The 19,869-nt window shown below is 36.3% G+C and overlaps 3 protein-coding genes across 6 annotated transcripts; 1 reads left to right on the top strand and 2 right to left on the bottom strand.

The window, feature by feature from the left end:
• The first annotated feature begins 1 nt into the window (after position 1).
• LOC107862261 (ribulose-phosphate 3-epimerase, chloroplastic) lies at positions 2-6,194 on the top strand. 2 transcript variants are annotated; one of them, XR_007053891.1, is made up of 10 exons: positions 2-447; positions 1,733-1,847; positions 2,112-2,252; positions 2,345-2,458; positions 3,924-4,002; positions 4,795-4,904; positions 4,977-5,033; positions 5,437-5,506; positions 5,609-5,714; positions 6,023-6,194. XR_007053891.1 is itself a non-coding variant. In XM_016707772.1 (10 exons), exons 1-9 carry the CDS (start codon positions 323-325, stop codon positions 5,656-5,658), a joined length of 861 nt encoding a protein of 286 aa, XP_016563258.1. In that variant the 5' UTR covers positions 22-322; the 3' UTR covers position 5,659; positions 6,023-6,194. The 2 variants fall into 2 exon arrangements, 1 of the variants encoding a protein (XP_016563258.1); XM_016707772.1 differs by having other exon boundaries at positions 22-447; positions 5,609-5,659.
• Positions 6,195-6,353: 159 nt separating this feature from the next.
• LOC107862260 (vacuolar fusion protein MON1 homolog) lies at positions 6,354-19,112 on the bottom strand. Of its 3 annotated transcripts, none has more exons than XM_016707769.2 (15): positions 18,343-19,102; positions 17,682-17,761; positions 17,472-17,543; positions 17,293-17,332; positions 16,500-16,601; positions 16,214-16,335; positions 14,210-14,342; positions 14,000-14,091; positions 9,549-9,630; positions 9,114-9,178; positions 8,615-8,917; positions 8,440-8,531; positions 7,449-7,513; positions 6,652-6,743; positions 6,354-6,583 (listed from the first exon to the last, which is right to left on the bottom strand). In XM_016707769.2, exons 1-15 carry the CDS (start codon positions 18,856-18,858, stop codon positions 6,580-6,582), a joined length of 1,860 nt encoding a protein of 619 aa, XP_016563255.1. In that variant the 5' UTR covers positions 18,859-19,102; the 3' UTR covers positions 6,354-6,579. The 3 variants fall into 3 exon arrangements, with proteins under 3 accessions (XP_016563255.1, XP_016563256.1, XP_016563254.1); XM_016707770.2 differs by having other exon boundaries at positions 6,354-6,743; positions 18,343-18,378; positions 18,442-19,102; XM_016707768.2 differs by having other exon boundaries at positions 6,354-6,743; positions 18,343-19,112.
• LOC107862262 (heat shock protein 82) lies at positions 9,773-13,993 on the bottom strand. The gene has a single exon (XM_047409863.1). It carries the CDS (start codon positions 10,689-10,691, stop codon positions 10,017-10,019), a length of 675 nt encoding a protein of 224 aa, XP_047265819.1. The 5' UTR covers positions 10,692-13,993; the 3' UTR covers positions 9,773-10,016.
• Positions 19,113-19,869: the final 757 nt, after the last annotated feature.

Raw genomic sequence — 19,869 nt, 5'->3', positions numbered from 1 at the left:
GGGGGGAGGGGGTCCTTGCCTTGTGTTTGTGTGCTCATCATGCGACAAATGAAGGATGACAGGTGCACCACCAGTCCCTACAAATTGAGTCAGCAAGAGAGAGAGGCCAACCATTGAAGATAAGCAAAACCGCTATCGGACACGTGTCCTTCGGATATTTGATTCTTGAAAATACTAGTAACAGTTTTGGGTTCTTCTCTTGGAAGGCTCAAAAGGGTAGTTGGAAATTTTAAAGCTCAAATAGAGAAAGTACCAACAACCTTTATCCTCAACTTCCCCAAAAAATTTCAAGAAAGGGAAAAAAAGAAAGAATATTCAATCAATGGCTACTGCTTCTTCTTTGGGTTCATCAACACTGTTACAATCCCAAATTACTGGATTTGGCGGGAGTCTTAAGCTTCAAAAGTCTTCTTCTTCTTCCAACCCCAATTCACTTACGTTTACGAGGTTCTTCTACTTTCTTCATTCTCTTACTTTCTTTTCCCTAATAATTAAGTCTTTGTATTGTTTACTCAATTTTGTTACATATAATCTTTGTACAAATTGGACCTTCATGTTTTAGGGTGCGGAAAGTGGGTGTATGGATTTTTATTATTTATTTTTGGGTGCTGTTGTGATAGGTTGACGTAGGTAGTTTTAAGAGTAAAATATCTGTGGAGATTATTAAATTGAATTTGATAGTTTTAATAACAAAACTGTTAAAGATTAGAATCAGATTGGATTGAAGGTAAGGACGCCTTTCGCGGAATGAAGTGAAATATCTGTTGATTCTGAAATGATACTCTACGGTGCTAAATTATGGTTATTTGACTTGTCGAAGGATAAGTTTTTAAAGATTTTGTGATGGTCCGAAAGAGGAAAGAAGTTTAACTTTATTGGGAGGGAAGGAATTGGATGTGTTTATCAGGATACAGAGCCCTTGGTGGTATCATGGTGCAGCATTTTGAATGGATCACCCTTGAAATTTTACTGGTTTGAGAAGTAACTGATTGATTAAAGTTGGTAAAGCTCTGAGTTCCTTTTCGATGCTAAAAAAGAAGGTTTTCTTGCACTGAGGGGCGTTAGATATGTAATGTAGTGTATGATTACGATATACCAGGAATTTTTGCGCTCCCTATGTTTGTGAATATGCCTTCATATCCTATTTGAAGTTTGATTTTCCTATGCGTGGTAAGCAAATGGTCTTGAAGAGTCAATGCTATAAGCTGATAATATGTAATTCAGCATTGCCTTGTTGTGACAATTTAGAATGTAACAGCAAGAAACCACTCTCTTGAATTGGAAATTGGCTGATAGCGTTAAGTCATTCGGGAATGCTTTTTGGCAATGCCAAGGCCTTCTGACATTCTGATTAATTCTTGTTCAAGTCATTGTGACTTCTATGTTTTTTCAGCAAGCGCCAACCGGAACGTGAATTTGATTCCAGTTGCTATTAGCTATTTATATCACTGATGAGATTATGCTCACTTGGTGGTGTAACTTTGCTTATATAGTTAAAAATGAGAATGAGACGATTTCTTGAATATATCAGCTGGGTTCATGCACTTTTATTCTTTTTGGAGACAAGCCATTTGTTTTCTTTTCGTGCTAACAACTACAGATTCCTTTCTTACTCCCTTCTTAAAATATAGGAAATCGATCTAGTAGGCGTTTATCTTTCTGCAACTATGCCCCCTTATAGTAGCTTCACAATCTGCCCAAATATAGTTCCTAATTTTGTTTGTAAATGCAGGAGGAAAGTTCAAACTGTGGTGAAGGCGTCCTCTCGGGTGGATAAGTTCTCGAAAAGCGACATTATTGTTTCTCCATCCATCCTTTCTGCTAACTTTTCTAAATTAGGGGAGCAGGTTTGTGGTTAGATGAATCTCTTACCCTACCATTTTATATAGATCTTATAAAGGTGTATTTCTAATTGGAAACTAGATATATCAAATATTGCTACGTCTACAAGTTTGAAATATTGAGTAAATACATTTTTCCTTTTGGATTTTAGGTCAAGTTCTTTTATGATTTCTTCTTTTTTGTTTGTGGTTTCCCATAATAATGGATCTTAAGTTGGTTAATCATTCATCACATTTAAGTGCTTTATCTTGTGCCTTTTATGCATTTAGGTGAAAGCAGTTGAGGAGGCTGGCTGCGACTGGATTCATGTAGATGTGATGGACGGTCGATTTGTTCCAAATATAACTATTGGACCCCTTGTAGTTGATTCCTTGCGCCCTGTCACAGATCTTCCATTGGATGTGCATCTGGTATTTCCTGTTTTTCTTGTGGTAAAACTAATTTTAGGTCTACAGGCTTGAATATGCTTTTGCTAATGTTTAATTTCAACGGACCATTGTAGATGATTGTCGAACCAGACCAGAGAGTACCTGACTTCATAAAAGCAGGTGCCGACATTGTCAGTGTTCACTGTGAGCAATCTTCTACAATCCACTTGCATCGTACAATAAATCAGGTAAGAATCTTCTCTCTTTCTTTCTTTTCTCCCTTCTTCAATTCGAATTAGCAAAAGCAGTCTCCTTGAATAATATAGATTCCAAACTCTACTGGTGATATCAAATAAGGAGTCTTGAAAAATTTTATCAACAGTTTTTTCAGAAGTGTTGATGTAGTGCAACCTGACAAATTCCTCTACTTAAGACTTTTTTCGATTACATAATTGGTTGGCCCGTGAAAAATATATTTTTTGATCAAATACAAACAGTAAAAGGGTATTTAGCTGCTCTCGTATGCAACTGTTTGTAGTAAGTGCGCAGTATGACATTCAAATTAAGCTACCTTAGTAGCTCTGATGCATGGAGTTCTGTTTGTCTACTGCAAGCTAGTTGTGTGAACGCAATATGACTGCTAAAGTGATCTTTCAAACAGACAATTGTGTTCTTCAGTGTGTTTCTATGAAATTTTCTGCATTTTTCTGTAGGAGCAACCTACAAATTTGCTAAACCTTTCCTTTGGTGGGAAGAGGCCTATCAGCTGCCTTACACTTGCTAAAAATTTTGGAACGCGGGACTTATTAAGTGTCTTAGTCAGTCTTTTGAAATTGTTCGCTTCACTTATGTAAAAAGATTTACTCTTGGTTTTGTGATCCCTCGGAGCTTTTGATTCTCAAAGGCATGCTTGTTTCTGTTGAAATGCTAGACGCCTCTTTGTCAGTAATGACTATATACTCATAAGAATTAGATTGCAGACCTACTTAAGAATGGTTACAGCTACAGGCTTCTCTTAAGTTAATATTTTTAGGAAGGTTGTACATAAGTAACAGAACATCACCAGCAATCCAGCATAAAATTTTCACTTACTACAATTTTTCTATTAGCAAGATCAATCCATGATTCTCTGTATCCTTTATCAGAAGTCTAAGTACTGGTGTTTTCATTTACCTTTATTGCATGCTTTTCTTTTAGGATATCAGTTATGAATGACTTGTTCGAGTAATTGATTAATTATTCGTGATGAATTTTATTACTTCTCTTATAGATAGATAATGTCTCTCTCGAACACTTTCCACATGATGCAAAACATCCAAACTCACACCATGGGGCTTAGAAAAGAAATTGTAGGAGTTCTTGTTTTCTTACATTGAAAACTTACTGATCCAAAGTTTCTTCTTTTAATTTCCTGATTACCTTTTACATTAGATGTACTTTATCTATTTAAATTGAACTATCCCTTCTGAAGAAATTATATCGTATCATGGTTGGGTGTTCCATGACATTGAAAATGGTGTGCTGTAATTTGTAATTGTGAGAGCCATAGATGTGATATAGAAATTCAGCTGGAGATATTTCAGAATATTATAATTTTATTACCTAAAGATAGTTCTAACTTCATGGTAACATCTTGTGTCTTTTAGTTGCCTTATCCATTATTTCACATATTTGAGTGCGTCTTGACCACCTTATTGATTGTTTCCTTTTCAGATTAAAAGTTTGGGAGCTAAAGCTGGTGTTGTCCTCAATCCTGCAACCCCTTTAACCGCAATTGAATACGTCCTTGATGGTAAGATATGCTTCTTAAAGACAACTTTCAGAGATGATACTCTTAACAGTTTTCTTCTTTTCTAATGGTGATGTGAGAGTCAATAATGAAATTGTAATCAAGAGATCGGTGAAATACTCCTCTAAATAGGTGATATAGATTATCTTATCTTTTTATACCTTAGTTCCAACTAGTCTGAGCTCTAGTCTGAGCTATGCTGAATATACTGTACAATGCCACAAGCCCACAACAGTCTAAGATAGGTGAATGAAGCAAAAGCATGAGAAGTGTACCTTACTTGTATATTAATTTAAGTGCTCCAATGAAAAACTTACCTTAGAGCTATTGATTTGAGAAGCAAGATGTTATGAGGCCCCCCTCTTGAGCTAGTTTTCCATATTGAGTTAGACTCGAGGTATATTGTTATTAATATGCTATTGGAGTCTTGATCCCCTAAAAAAAAAAAAAAAAGCTATTAGAGTCAAAACCAATCCTTATTCTTGGTTTACCTAATAATGGGCCGTTATATTGTTTTAGACAATACTTACCCCGTAAGTTAGTAACTAAAATTGAGTAAGCTCACGGTCAATTTTTCATAATATGACGCCCTGTAGTTCAATTTTTCAAGCTTTCGTCAATCTTTAAAGGGTGGGGAAATAGACACGTAGAGATTTAGTAAAGTTCTAATTTGGTTACCAAGGATCTTCCTGTCTGTAACTTGTATGCTACCTCTGGAAAGCTAGATGGGGGAAGCTTTGAATCCAAAGTGAACCAAGGTGATAAGTTGCTTATGGTTTCTTTTTCGTGCAACAGCTGTTGATCTGGTGCTGATTATGTCTGTAAACCCTGGGTTTGGGGGACAGAGCTTCATTGAGAGTCAGGTCAAGAAAATCTTAGACTTGAGAAGAATCTGCGCTGAGAGGGTAATTCTTTTACCCTTTTTTCGGTGTCTGCAAACTATGCAATGTGATGACATTCCCGTGTTAACTTTGCAGGGATTAAACCCTTGGATTGAAGTTGATGGCGGAGTGGGTCCCAAAAATGCTTACAAGGTGAATGATGCTCTCCCATGATTATAACCCCCCTCCCATTAAGTTTGTGTCCTGACCCTTACTAACTCGGAAAAGATTTATTTTTCGTTTCGATGTATTGTTGGGATAAGTCATGGGATGTGAAGAAAGGATAAATGCTACGTGCAGCATTCAAGTGATGTGCAAATGTTACTACTTGATTGTATCTTGTGAATTCGAATCTTTTTCATGAAGCACGACCTTGTCTTTCTCCATAGTTTGCCATTTATCAAGGCAAACGTGTTTTAATTTTGTTATGAAGGGTAACCGACTTTCAAGTTATAGAGAGTTGTGTGTGGTGATGACAAAGTGAACAGGGTGCATCAAAGCAACTAACCATTTATCCATACGAGAATCACCATTTAACCTCAATTTTCCCTTGCAGGTCATTGAAGCTGGAGCCAATGCTTTGGTAGCTGGTTCTGCTGTATTTGGAGCTCCTGATTATGCTGAAGGCAAGGATATAAATTCTTTATTTTCCCATACGGAGAAGTTCAGGCCTTGCTGTTTATTGATTACTAGACTTGGAACTTACATAACGTGTAAATTTGTTGCAGCTATTAAAGGAATCAAGACAAGCAAAAGGCCTGAAGCAGTTGCTGTATGAGGTTCCCACCTACTTGGTTCAAGTCGTCATAACTGTTAATATGGAGTTCTCTCTGTGTATGTTCATCGTCAATTTCTGAGTTTTCAACCTTTTCAGTCAAGTTACGCTATGATAGTTATTTCCATTTCATTATCAATATCTTCATAACCTTTGTGATCATTAGAGGGAGCCAGGTTTAAGGTTGACCTTCATATCTTTGTATTCATTACACACACAAAAAATCATGCCATATGTATCTACTACAGAAGAGTTTTCTGTTATCCATATTTACAAGAGGATCAGTATCAGCGGATTGCAGTTTCATGGCTTAGTCATTTACATTTGTATGGAGTCCTCACAGTCGCTTTATTTGCATTTGACACAGATGACAGCACAATACATCGCAGCAAAACAAGATAGTTGCGAGACTACAAGCATGTTTTTCTCCACAGCCTATTGTGGTAATACAATATGTTGTACAACTTTTCTTACATAGGGAACAGGATTATTGTATACTGAATATCCAATTTCTAAGATGACTTTTTATTGATGTTAAATCAGTTAGCGTCCGATTCCAAAATAAACGTCTTTCCCTCTAGGAGAAAAAAAGAAGCGAATGAGGAACAAATGGTTCCAATATAGCATCACATTCCAAATTCACCAAAATCTTTTATTTTTCCAGATGTTGTATACTGCAGGAACTAAAAAGGATAATGTATCTAGAACACGACAAACTTTTGATACGGATAAGCTACAATATTTCATAATTGTACAAGCGAAAAATAAAATAATAAACTAGCGTGAGACCAAATTTAAACTACAATTGACACTTTATATATAACCACAAAAATTGAAAGCCTACAGAAATGAGGCAATAATAACTTATTACAAGGAATTCGAGAAAAGAAAGGGAAAAAATTTGATTACATAACATGGAGAGAATCACCATGAAAAAGGACCGACTCCTAACAAGAAAATCTCATTAATTTGATTACATAACATGGAGAGAATCACCATGAAAAAGGACTGACTCCTAACAAGAAAATCTCATTCTCTATGTTCTTGATCCATTGACATACTCGATTGCAAGTCTTAATAGCTAGAGCCTGCAAGGTGAAATGTTGGTATGTAAAATATCTTGAGATCACAGGTAAATAGTGCAATTCTCACATTCCCAAAATATTGGTGGAGAAGAGTCATATATCACTATTGGTGAATAATACCCGAGATATCCAGCACACTGCTGAAGTTTAAGCTAACAAAATCACATATTTTCAGCATGTCAGACTACCAAAAATGTACTTGTTTTAATACGACCAATGTCGGACATGAAATGACATCGCAAAAAATAGTTGTTTGACAATGATGCACAACTAATAAGTCAAACATATATCTAGGGATGGCAGGATAAGATCGTCTTGGAAGATGACAATCTTAACGTACAGCTTAGGGTAGGTTCTTGCACTGACCATATATAAATGAGTTTTGATTTCAATCACTAGGGCTAAAGACCTGACGATAAACAAATTCATGTATCATTAAAAGTGGTAACCAGCTCACTACAGTACAGAACAAAGGCAAACTAAGGTCTATCAAATCACATTGGTCTGCTTTGGATTGCCAAAGTTTCAAAACCTAAACTGTCCCATGAATAGTTCAAAGACTTCTCGACCAAAGACAAAATGGGAGTCACATCTAACAGAAATAACACCATAAAAATTATAGGTGGAAAGGCTCTCTAAAATAAAAGTGACACTTAAGATATCACTTAAACAAACAATAGACTGAAAAGAACAGATAAATAATAAAACCTTGTCTGCCAGGGGATCAAACGCTGCGTAAAGTTCGAAATCCTGAGTAACCCAGCACAGTAGAACTGCAAGATAAAGGTACGGAACTTATTCCAGAGGAACTAAAACATTATCATAGGACAAAATCCTGAGAGTCACTATTTCTACGTTTCTAAATTCCCAACCCAAAATTCAGTAACCTTTTCAAAACATAAAATAAAATAAGGGTCAATATTGGAACCAAAAAAGTTTGCACTGCTTAATCGTAGCAAGCGCCTTCCTGAAAGAGCTTCAACTTGAAGGAATATGAATAATGATGCCAATTAATTACTACATATATCCTCAACAAGAACAATTCATTTATTCATGTCTATGCATTTGGCTTTTAGAATTGGCTCCGCCTAGAAATATGAAAAGTGCTTTTAAATCATTACCTGGAAACTTGCAAGAGATCACACTTTTCTTGTAATTACGACTCACTAGATTTTTCTTGTAATTACGACTCATTAGATTTATATTCTTTTCTTGTTCATCAATGACTAACAGCAACATGAAGTACAGTAAAAATGAATAGGAGAATGATTCTTTTTTTTTTTTTTGACATCTCTTACTCAGCAACCGTCAGTGTCTACCCAAAGACTTCTTATACCAACCTCAAGGCTTTGACAAGAAAATTGACCTGCTCTACAGTACTATGCAAGCATCACAATAGATAGATCTAGGTTATATGGACTTGCTTTAAATATGAAAAAAGAAAAGATTTAGGATAGGTAGATCAGATTATCTATGCAACTTGGACCTCAATTGACTATTGTATGCAATTTTACGATGGAAAGATTTTCGGTGACAATGATCACAAAAGGCAGTGACATGTCAGCTACAGTTCTCTGACAGCAAGAGTAGTTTACGAAGGAAATGACCATTGACCATGAAAACTGATTCATGTTCTTGTAGGTCTTCACACTTCAAGAGCTTTACAGAAGGAGAAAAAAAAAAGCATCAAAGTACGTACCATAATTTTCATCCCTTCTGAACTGAGTTTTGTGCGGTCCGATTTCTTTATCATGCATGGATTCATAAAGCTTCTGGTAAGCTCTATACAACCTGTAGATAGAACATCTCGGCTTTAAGGGGGGAGAAAGAGAAGTTTTGTTTGTCAAGACAGCAACTTGATCTTAGAGTAATACCTTTTCTGCTGTTGTCTATTATTTACTGGAGAGGCAAACTCTGATGACACATACTGGTCAAGATTAATACTTCGATACATAAAATGCCAAAGTCCAGCAGGACCACCAAGGCCTATGAATGCTTCAGCAAATCTCTCTGATGATTCTCTGGTATGTCCAGGCTGACCCAGATGAAGGGAAACTGCTCCAGAATGAGAACCATGATCAGCAGGTAAATCCTCAACACGCATGCCACCATCTACCATGGATCTTTGAACTTCATTAAGTACATTGGACTCCAGAAGTACCTTTTCAACACGAATCCTACAAGATGGATAAGAGCTTCGCCTCAACATTGTTATTATGGGAAAGATTAAATTTTCAGTTTAACAAGCTAATGCCTCTTGGCAGAAACATATATATGGTTCATATTGCCCATGGTTCAGATCTAATGGAAACAAAAGAAAAAAATTCAGCTTTGAAAACTAGAACCAAATGTATTTGAAAAAACATCATTTACCTGCAATCTTTAAGATGATGAAAGGCATCTGAACTCATAGTAAGCAATATTAAGTATGTGTCAACCTGTAATAGAGAACACCAAAGTTGGGTAATTTGGAAGCATCAAAATCATAGTACTTGTAAGGCAACCTACTATCAAGAATCAAAAAGAGATTCAACTTAAAATCTTTCATCAATAGATACTTTCTCTGTATTAAGCTGGAGGTCTTAATTTGAATTGCACGGAATAAGATAGTTAACATTTATAGTTGTTTGACAAAAAAAAAGGAGCCAAAATATCAGAGATAAATACTAATAGCTTTTGACAGATTTGAAATGTTGTAAGAATGTATCTGTAGTACAAAAGTAATAAATATTACCCTTTGAAGGGAAGTTGTCAACTTTTTGGGAGAATGGGACTATTAAAGAGTAATTTGACACTGTCCCAACTTACATCGAGGTAATGCACATAAGCATGAAGAAATGCCATGGGATTATATCTTGGTAAGCAAATTGGTGAGAAGGATTCTGATGTCCTGCATGACATCAATGAGGATGTTATTGTTGTTCTATAGACTACAAAGAAGAAGAAAACAACGTTTGAGGATAAAAAAATATTCTGCTTGTTTATTCATTCACATCTGAGAAAATAAATAGACAAAAGACTCCTATTCTATTTCTAACTAGGAAACTAATAAAATCCTATTCTACCTTCAACTAGGATACTAATAAAATCCTATTCTATCTCAACTGAATTTCAGAAATAAAATTACTAAACTAAAAAAGAAAAATAGCAGCAAATAAATATATCAACGAGCTTCAATCCCTCCTTGGTGGCAGAGTCTAGTTTCTTACTGTCATACTCTTTCAGCTGCCCCACAGCGTATTCATCAATGGCATCAACCATGTAGAGCGGGGCAGCTTATTCATCAATGGCATCAACCATGTAGAGCACTTCATATCCTTTCTTTTTGAGACGCTCCGAGAATGTCGAGTTCTCAACTAACGTCTTGCTTTCTCCAGTTATATAGTAGATGTCTTTCTGGCCCTCCTTCATCCTAGTGACGTAATGCTTCAGGCTGGTCATCTCATCACCACTATTGGTGGAGTGGTCACGAAGGAGGTCAGCCAATTTGTCTTTGTTTTTGTCTTCGTGAATGCCCAACTTCAAGTTCTTTGAGAAAGCCTCATAGAACTTGTTATAGTCCTCCTTGTTCACAGCAATTTCATTGAACATCTCAATACATTTCTTCACAAGGTTCTTCCTAATCACCTTGAGAATCTTGTTCTGTTGTAGCATCTCACGAGAGATGTTGAGAGGCAAATCATCAGAGTCCACAACACCCTTCATAAATCCAAAGTACTCGGGCATAAGCTCCTTCAAGTTATCCATAATGAACACCCTCCACACATATAACTTGATGTTGTTCATCTTTTTTCGAGCTTCAGATGCTAACATAGCATCTTGTTTCAAGAAAACTGCAAGCTCCTCATCTTCAGAAGCCTTGGCAAAAGCAGTAACAATATTTTTTGTACTGTGGTGGTATTCAGCCCTTAAATATTTAGTCCAGAATTCTTTGAATTCTTTTCCTGACATCTTTCCAGGAACAAAGTTTAAATATGCTTGGCGGACAGTTGGTTTCTCAGCAAAAATCTAATGAATAACCTTTGGAGTCAAGTTAAATGTAACTCTGTTTGTCTGACCATCGGATAATGGTTTTACACTCCATACGTCATTTTTTAAAGCTACCCGCTGTTTTGGCTTCTTGTTTTCAGTCTACTCTAGCAGCCTCTTCCTAGCGGCCCAAAAATCGTCCTCTGATAGAATACCTCCAATGACCAATTGACTGTGGAGTTTCTGCAGTAACTTAATCTGACGCCCCATTTGTGCTGCAGTGAGTTGCTCATCATGCGGAACATCAGGTTTTTCGGAAGTAGCTTTCCCCACTTCCCCACAAGCTGTAATTGATGAGGCAACAAAGTCCCGACACTAGTCACGGTGCTATCAAACTCGAAAAGATAATTTCCACCCTGATCTTGTGTAAGATTAAGTAGAGCCTGCTTACTTGAACCCTCATCGTCTTCATCATTACTCATTTCTTTCTCAGTAGTCTTCTCAGTCCAGACGAAAATTGGATAGCTAATGAATTCAGAGTGCTTTACGAGGTCCTTGATTCTCTGTTGTTCTTCCAAGTACTCCAGCTGGTCTTCCTTGAGGAAGAGATTTATCTTTGTTTCTCTGCCCAATTGCTCAACATTTACATCCCTCGTAACAGTGAATGAACCATCTGCTTGTGATTCTCCGTTCTTCCAAGTACTCCAGCTGATCTTCCTTGAGGAAGAGAGTTATCTTTGTTTCTCTGCCCAATTGCTCAACATTTACATCCCTCGTAATAGTGAATGAACCACCTGCTTGTGATTCCCAGATATACTCTCTGTCATCGTTGTGCTTAGTGGTCACAATAACCTGATCACATTGACTAATTCGACAAACTTGCTCAGAATTTGAGTTCCAATTCAAAGGAAAACTTCTTTCTATCATTTCAACCGTAATCACTTCTTGGCCGCTAGATTCAGAAACAACACACTTTTTGTCTTTGAACAGCCTCTCTACTTCTTTAGAGGTAATGGTATGGACTGCGTACACTCTACCCTCCCCAGCCCCCACTATGTGGGAATATATTGGGTTTGTTGTTGTTGTTGAACAATAACATATAATCTTGTTCTAGCATTTGACCAACACTCAATAGATTTTGGTCAAGATCAGGTACCAACAAAACATCTTGAATAAATTTAGTACCTTTGGGAGCTTCAATTGCCATAGTTCCTTTACCAACAATCTCCAACTCAGTTTTATCGGCCAACTTGACACTACCTTTAGCAGATTCCAACTTCGTAAAATATTCTTGTTTGTTGGTCATGTGTTGAGTGCAACCACTGTCCAAAAACCATGTGTTTTAATCATTCAATCTTGTTGCTGCCATCGTCGTAAACACAAACTCCTCCTATTCTTCAACTTCCGAAACGTTGCTTTTTGAGTTTGTTGGTCGTTCTTCTTCACTCTGCAAAACCTTTCAATATGACCAAGCTCATTGCAATATCTACACCGAAAAGGTGGTTCCTTCCCCTTAAACCAACAATCATCCTCTTTATGATTAATTTTTCTGCAATACTTGCATGGAAGAAAGTTTTCTCTCTTCTTGACTCCATTGCGAGAATCGTCTTGATTATTTCTACTAGAATTAGTAGAAGTTTCTGGGATTTTACCTTCCTCTTGCATTTGCATCTCCCCTTTGAACTTGGCTTGAAGAGCAGTTTCAGTAGCTTCTTTTAGCTTCAAGTATCTTCTTTGCTCTTGAGCTTAAAGAGCATGTACAAATTCTGAAGGTGACAGTCTGGTGAGATCCTTCGAATCTTCAAGTGAGGAGATCTTTGCTTCAAATCTTTCTGACAAACTCACAAGATTCTATTCCACGATTCTTGAATCTGTAAGCTCTTCTCCCATATAAGTTTGATTTGGTTTACAACCTTCATCAACTTGTTAGAGAATTCTTCAATAGTTTCTGAATCCTTCATTCTGAGAATTTCAAACTCTCTTCTCAGATTTCTCACTTTTATTTGCCTGATCTTGTCACTTCCGTGAAATTCTTCTTTCAACTTGTCCCAAGCCTCTTTTGCAGTCTCACTCGCCATAACTCTTGCGAAAATTCTTCCGAAAGTGTTGATTGTATGCAAGAGAGAGCTTTAAAGTTTTTTGAAACCTCTTCTCTGTGATTCTTAATTTGCGCCATAGTTGGATTATTTGGCAAAGGATTTGCCTCTACTCCAACCTCTACCACTTCCCACAGATCATATGTTCGCAAGTATGTTCTCATCTTGAGAGCCCAAATTGGATAATTCTCATTAGAAAAAAATGGGGTAAAGGAATTGGGAAATTGTTGGATGCCATAACAGTATTGACTTTTATGCAGGGTTATTTTTGGGGGTCTTTTCTCTCACAGATCCCTCAAGAACCTGACGCTGATACCAATTGTTGTTCTATAGACTGCAGAGAAGAAGAAACAACGTTTGAGGATAAAAAAATATTCTGCTTATTAATTTATTCACATCTGAGAAAATAAATAGACCAAAGACTCCTATTCTATTTCTAACTAGGAAACTAATAAAATCTTATACGACCTTCAACCAGGATACTAATAAAATCCTATTCTATCTCAACTAAATAACTGAATTTCAGAAATAAAATTACTAAACTAAAAAGGAAAAATAACAGCAAATAACTCAATACTTCAACAGTTATGACATAGCCTCCAAGAAATTAAATACTATAAATGGAATACAGACCTTCAGTGGGGCTGTAACATGTGATCTATTCTGTTATCATTTTCTTCATATGGAAGAAACCCCACCGCCAAACCCTCTTTTCCCAAGATTCGTCAATGGTCCTTCCCCAGTTTCCGCTCTGGGTGACATGAACCCCAAATCAAGGTTGGGTCCTTTCCACTAGGCTATTACTCGGTTAAAATATATAATTTTCTCAGACATCAATTATATTATTATTATGTAAGGTATGATCCAACAGTCCAAAGACATATAAAGTAATGGGAAATTTCATAATAGCATAACGCTACTACACGATCCTACCAAGAACACAAGGACAAATATACTAAAAGTAGCACGGCCATTTACAATAACATCAGTATCCTCAAAGGTCACGCCTGCCTCGATAACTGACTGCATTATTTGCAAAATATGAGCTGTATGACTACAAAGCTTTAGGATGAGATATACCAGCCTAATAAGGTTAACCATCACAAAAATATATGCATATGCATGTGTCCACACATTTACACCAGATGCACAAGAAAATGGCCCAAACAAGAATCGAAAGTTAGTTGAACTTGCCTAAATGATTCAGAAGACATAATAAAGTTGGAGAGCAACAGCATATCATCAGGGTGAAGAGATGCTTTTTGTGCACCAACAAGACTGATAACCTGAAAATCAACTTCAATAAGACGCTTTAGACAATACAGTATACTGAAACTTATGCACCTCTGAAATGTGCAATTTCAAAGAAGAGTTCAAAAGAAGAACAAGAAATAGAAACAGGACCTTGTGTTTACACATTAGTATGGCAAACAGGACACCTGAGTCAGCTACATCATGCAAGATGGAACTAGCAGCTTGCCTTGTCGCATAAGCAAGTCGAAGACATGTGTAAGCATGGAGAAAGTTAGCTGGGTTCCTGGAATCAAAATAAGAACACTTAATGTATTAGTACAGGTTATGACATCATTAGCAAAGGTAAAAACAGCTTCAATTAGAACTAGTAAAAACGTTTGCATTCAATCATCAGCAAGGTTTACTGAACAGCATATTCTGACATTCAACCAACAAGCTTCCCAAGATTTTCTTTTTCCCTTGGAAGAATGACCAGACTCCTATCAAATTGAGCAGAACCTTTTGGAATGAGTTGAAAGTAAAATTTCTACATCATCAAAAACATGGTAAAGAAAAGGTTCCTTTTACAGTAAGTGTTGGAACAAAAAGAACACAGACAACAAAGATGAGGAAGAAAAGGATTAAATCAACTGCATATTCATAGGAAAGAAAACAATTTTATTGTAAAGCACGCCAGTTTTTTTCTCAGGATAAGGTAAATTTTATAGGGAAACACGTTAACATCTACGATAGTCAACAACTAGTAGCAAGACAGGAGAGAACAATATTCTTTCCATCAGCTTAAGAAAACAGCGGTCCTAGCTGTGCCAGAAAGCTGGAACTGATAACACAGGACCTCAGCAGAGATGGAATGGAACTTTTGCTACATAAAGGATTTTTATGCTTTTCCTTTTTGACAGTGCTAAATATTTTCTTGTGACCATCTTTTCCACAACTTATAAGCATAACTTTTGTGCATTGTCAAACCCCCTGGATTACAGAAAATCTACTAAATAGTAAGCAGAAAGGTATTTTTTTCCACTACTTCATCGTTCCTAAGCAGATAAATAACTTCTAAGTTTTTATATCGTTTCAGTTCTAGGCCCCCCCGAAGGGGAGCCTTGGAGTAACTGGTAAAGTTGTTGCCATGTGACCAGGGGGTCACGGGTTCAAGCCTTGAAAACAGCCTCTAGCAGAAATGCAAGGTAAGGCTGCGTATGATACACACTTGTGGTGGGGCCCTTCCCCGGACACCGCGCATAGCGGTAGCTTTAGTGCACTGGGCTGCCTTTTTGTCAGTTCTAGACCCCCCCACCCCAAAAAAAAAAAAAAACGAACCACCACCAACTCAATCTTTACGGTGGGAGGATCGTGTATTTATTATATAGAATTCTTCCACATTTGTCAAGTATCAACAAATAAATTTCCTTCCCAGTTAATTAAAAACAAGTTAACAGGTAAGCTCCTGAAGTTCTTCTAGGTTTCAATGACAGAATGTCCGGTACTCTTGTAACTTGCGCTCTCGCACCATAGTAGACAAGTATATGTTATTACAATTAACGAATATATCTTTTATAGTTCTCCCAGGTTTCCGCTATAGTGTGACCATCTCATCTAAAAGCTTATGTTGTTAGAGAGAGCACCTTATTATTTACTAAATTATATTCTCAACAAACCCCCTCATGTGCGGTCCTGATTCTTTTTCATGATCAAGCACATGGTAATTCTTTTTAATAATGGGTGGCAATAAGATTCAATCTCAGGACCTCTGCCTGCTGTGCCACCATGTTGAAGTGTTTGACATCTGAAAGCTTAAGATGTTAGAGAGAACACATTTTTATTTACTTAATTATAAGCTCAATAACATGACATACTGTCACACTACCCCTTGGTTTTAATGGAACTGCCCTCACACACCATAGTGGAAAAATTATATGATTAATGGATAAAACTTCCCAAGTTATTGCTCAAGTTCCAAGGATACATATTGTCTCAGTACTCTTTAAGATTTAATGAGTGTCCTCTCTCACCACAGTAGATGAAGTATATGATATTTCAATTAGCAAAATTAATACGTCACAAAAAGAAAAAGGTACCAGGATGAAGATAAGCATACACACAGACACACACGCACGCGTGCGACACAGAGAGAGAAGGGAGAGCATAGACACAAACCAACTGAATGAATGGATTAGAGAAGAGAAGACAACGTCTGTTCCTCCGAGCAAAGGAGTCATGTCAAATTTAGGGTTCTTCTCGAAACATTTATTCAGAGACTTCGTAAGAATAAGTATCATCTGCATAGATAACAACTGATACATTAGAACTTGCATCCATCTATCAGAACAACGGGCAGTCGATTAACATGCTAAGCAAACTACTAGGCCAGCACCTCAATTAGTATAAAATTAAACAATCAAAAGAAACAAAGGAGAAATAAAAAGGAAAAAGAGTGACTTACCTGACCATAGAGGAGCTCTAGTTGCCCCTTCAGTGAATGATATGGCTCTTCTGTGCAGCTTATGCAAACCAAGTAAATAGGTCCTTTTACAAGAAACACAACCTAAATAACAAGTCTTAAATGTCTGTTAAACAAGAAATGCAAACCAGGCAGCACAGATTAAATAAAGTGCTTGAGCAGAAAGGTTTTCAGTTAAGTTGCCTAATGATGCAACTCAAATGCAAATGTTACAAAATATTCCTAGCAACAGGGGTGGCTCAAGCGTGAAGCTAGCAAAGTGTTTACATTAGGCCCCAAAAAATTTTGAGGCCCTAAATTTAATAGTGAATTTTATGATTTTAGTTTCACTTAAAACAATATTGAAGATTATAAAAGAAAAGTTACAACTTTTATATTTAAATACAGAGAGAAACTTAAGAGGACCATTAGTGCTCTAGGTCATATATATGTGATCATTTCAAGTCTACCCATGAAGGTAAGGAACTAGTTTAGGCCTTTTCTCGTTTTTTAAAAATACTATACTAAAATAAGTAGTATGTAAAAACAGAAAAAGATAATTCCAAATTATTAGTATTATTCTGTGTGCATAGATTTAATTAAAATTTGGTTTTAGCGCATTAATTTTATTGAGACGCACTTGATATGCAAGAACACATACATCACTACTAATCCATGCAGCATCAAAATTTCCATGTATTAAATGTCATTGAAGAGGATGAAATATTGACCATGTAAGAAAGCACAAGTTCCATCATCATTCCCTTATGGAGAATTTCGACACAAAGAGACTGACCTGGTGTTTCCCGGCTCTGACCAAGTTGACTCGATCACCCCTGAAAAAGAGATCAGTCAAGCAAACTTTAATATCCCACTATGAGTTTGCTGAAAAGGAAGGGGTTACCAGGTAACAAGGTAGCCAAAAGATGAGCTTATGAGAAAAAAACAAAACACCATAATTCATTGGTGAAGTACCCATTCTCGACAAACGAAATGATGGCTTGCAAAGTTGCAGAGAATCCAGCAAGTTTGTGTTCATCTCCATATCTTCAAACGAATGATAAAATAAAAATAACAAATCTCAGATGACACTAAATATGATTAAGAAGAAATAGACAACAGTGTATACTACTCTAATTAATAAATGTCATTCAGCACTTTGGATGGAGCTGCTTTAACACTGACCTTGAGTATATTGGTTTTCCTGAATGACTCAAGATAAAGAAGTGTTTCTTTCTTTTTCTCCAGGAAATAGAAGCATCATCCTGCATTTCACCAATCAAAAGAGTCATAAGATAAACTTGAACCATATCAACAGTAGATCTCTTTTACTTCCCTTTTGATGTGACTGAAAACTCAATTTTAGTTGTTTGCATATAAATCAGTCTCATAATCTCATCATATTTTCTGCAAAATAGCAGTATAAGATATTGTTTGATTGTCATTGCCATCGAGGCGACCTCAGAAACATATCTTGACTTGTTTTTCAACAATTCTCAACAAGACAAAGCACTCTTAATTTGCCAGCTAAGTGAGAGTAAAATTAATGAAAATGCAACTGGAAGTCTTGATAAATAGAGTGTATACATTAGGAGGAAATACAAAAAATTGTAAACTTATAAACCGTAATTGCTACCACACCCACTGCTTATCTAAGTTCCTGGCCTCCAAAAACCCAATGTGAGATTTCAGCCTACATGCAGTCAATAATTTGAACTTTATTGCAGCCTACAAGTTGTCCTCAGATTGACCTAAGACTACCTAGAATCCAAGCACTGTAAGATTTGCTAAACTAGCCACAATTACTACCTAGAGCTATACTTTCACTAGCTTCTGTTGAACTGACCTCATTGCTGTGGCGTTTACCCGGAAGCCATTGCACCTGAGAATTTAAAACTCCGTCAAAAGAATCACCATTGCCAATATCAATAATCTCACCATCTACCTCCTCAATGCCAGAGTCCCTACTACTGGCGTTGCTACTCCCTCTTTCACCCGCATAGCCACTGCTACTAGGACTTGCCGGCGCCTCAATTTCTTCAGAATTGTTCCTCCACACGACCGTTGAACTGCTAACGTCTTCCACCACATTGCTACTAGGAACCTCTTGAGAGTTATCAGCTCCGGAATTCCCATTCAACAGTCCATTCGCGAGCTCCTTCAGCTTATCCTGATTCGATGAGGAAGCTTCCTTGTTATCTAGGTCGGAAACGGAGTCGAATTCGGATTCGTATTCGGATTGACCGACCGAAATTGAGGATAATTGATTCTCGATTGCGTCCAAAGACTGATCTATAGTGTTAGTGCTTGGACCAACCTTAGGCTTTCGATCATCGTCTGATAATTCAGCGTCGGAAGGCATAGGTGAAGAGTGTCAACGATGACTAAAAACAGTAATGATATCGTTGGAATTTCAGTAGGATATGGAATAAAATAAGAAGATTAACCTAATTAAGCTGCGTAGAAGTCGCAGTTAATGGAATTCGGTATCGATTTTTTGCTACTAATCATCACTTCTCTGAACGGTAGGTGACTTTGCTTCGTACCGCGGAAGTAGAAAAGTTGGACCGGGTTCGGTATCCACAACTTTGGGCTTTGAGGGGTAAAGCTGTTTGCTTATAGATTGAAGATTGGGGAAAGTGCACAAATAACCGATATTCGGCTTAAAATTACGCTTAGTGCCCAATGTTGAATCTTAAAAATTCTACGTTATATACAATTCTATTATTTAATTAAAAGTTTTATTTATTTGGTTGATAAATTCTAAGCAAATAATATTATATTTAGATTGTTGAAATTTGTATAACGATATTTTAAGTTGTTCAAACTTTTGTGACATTGATAGTCAATTATATTTTTAAAATAATTTAAATTTTTAATTATTTTGATTTATAATATTTTTTTTTCTATTGACATGATAAAATTATTATAAAAAATACTTGTGAATTTTTTTTTAAGTAGTATCATATAAGGCGTCAAGTTAATTTAAAATATTAAAAATTAATTTATCATTTTACGTCTATTTTATCCTTTTTATTAAATATTATTAATTTTTTAATACTTAAATGACTTAAAATAATTAATTATGGATAATATAGTAAAATTATGATTGAAGTAGTTGAAACAGTCATGTCATAAATATCTATTTTAGGTTTTTATTAAATATTATTAATTTTTTAATACATAAATGACTTATAATAATTACTTAGGGATAATATAGTAAAATCACGATTAAAGAAGCTGAAGCAGGCATGTCGACCATGAGCAGCCTGTTTCAACTGCTTATTATAACTTCTTATATGGGATACTAATAATGTAACTTTTTAATGCTTAAATAACCATAATAAGTAATTAGGGATAATATAATAAAATC

This window comes from Capsicum annuum, chromosome 3, assembly GCF_002878395.1.
Source record: "Capsicum annuum cultivar UCD-10X-F1 chromosome 3, UCD10Xv1.1, whole genome shotgun sequence".
Lineage (NCBI taxonomy): Eukaryota > Viridiplantae > Streptophyta > Magnoliopsida > Solanales > Solanaceae > Capsicum > Capsicum annuum.
This window is presented reverse-complemented; position numbering and strand designations above follow the sequence as displayed.

What these genes read in the sequence shown, in the direction of transcription:
- LOC107862262 (XM_047409863.1), bottom strand. Translation starts at nt 10,691, where the DNA reads ATGTCAGGAAAAGAATTCAAAGAATTCTGGACTAAATATTTAAGGGCT.
- LOC107862260 (XM_016707768.2), bottom strand. Translation starts at nt 18,858, where the DNA reads ATGCCTTCCGACGCTGAATTATCAGACGATGATCGAAAGCCTAAGGTT. An exon ending in TCAGAGCCGGGAAACACCAG is followed by an intron (nt 16,602 to 17,292) that starts GTCAGTCTCTTT and finishes CTTGTTATTTAG; the next exon opens with GTTGTGTTTCTTGTAAAAGG. An exon ending in CAGAAGGGATGAAAATTATG is followed by an intron (nt 7,514 to 8,439) that starts GTACGTACTTTG and finishes TTTATCTTGCAG; the next exon opens with TTCTACTGTGCTGGGTTACT.
- LOC107862261 (XM_016707772.1), top strand. Translation starts at nt 323, where the DNA reads ATGGCTACTGCTTCTTCTTTGGGTTCATCAACACTGTTACAATCCCAA. An exon ending in TTTCTAAATTAGGGGAGCAG is followed by an intron (nt 1,848 to 2,111) that starts GTTTGTGGTTAG and finishes TTATGCATTTAG; the next exon opens with GTGAAAGCAGTTGAGGAGGC. An exon ending in GTCCCAAAAATGCTTACAAG is followed by an intron (nt 5,034 to 5,436) that starts GTGAATGATGCT and finishes TTTCCCTTGCAG; the next exon opens with GTCATTGAAGCTGGAGCCAA.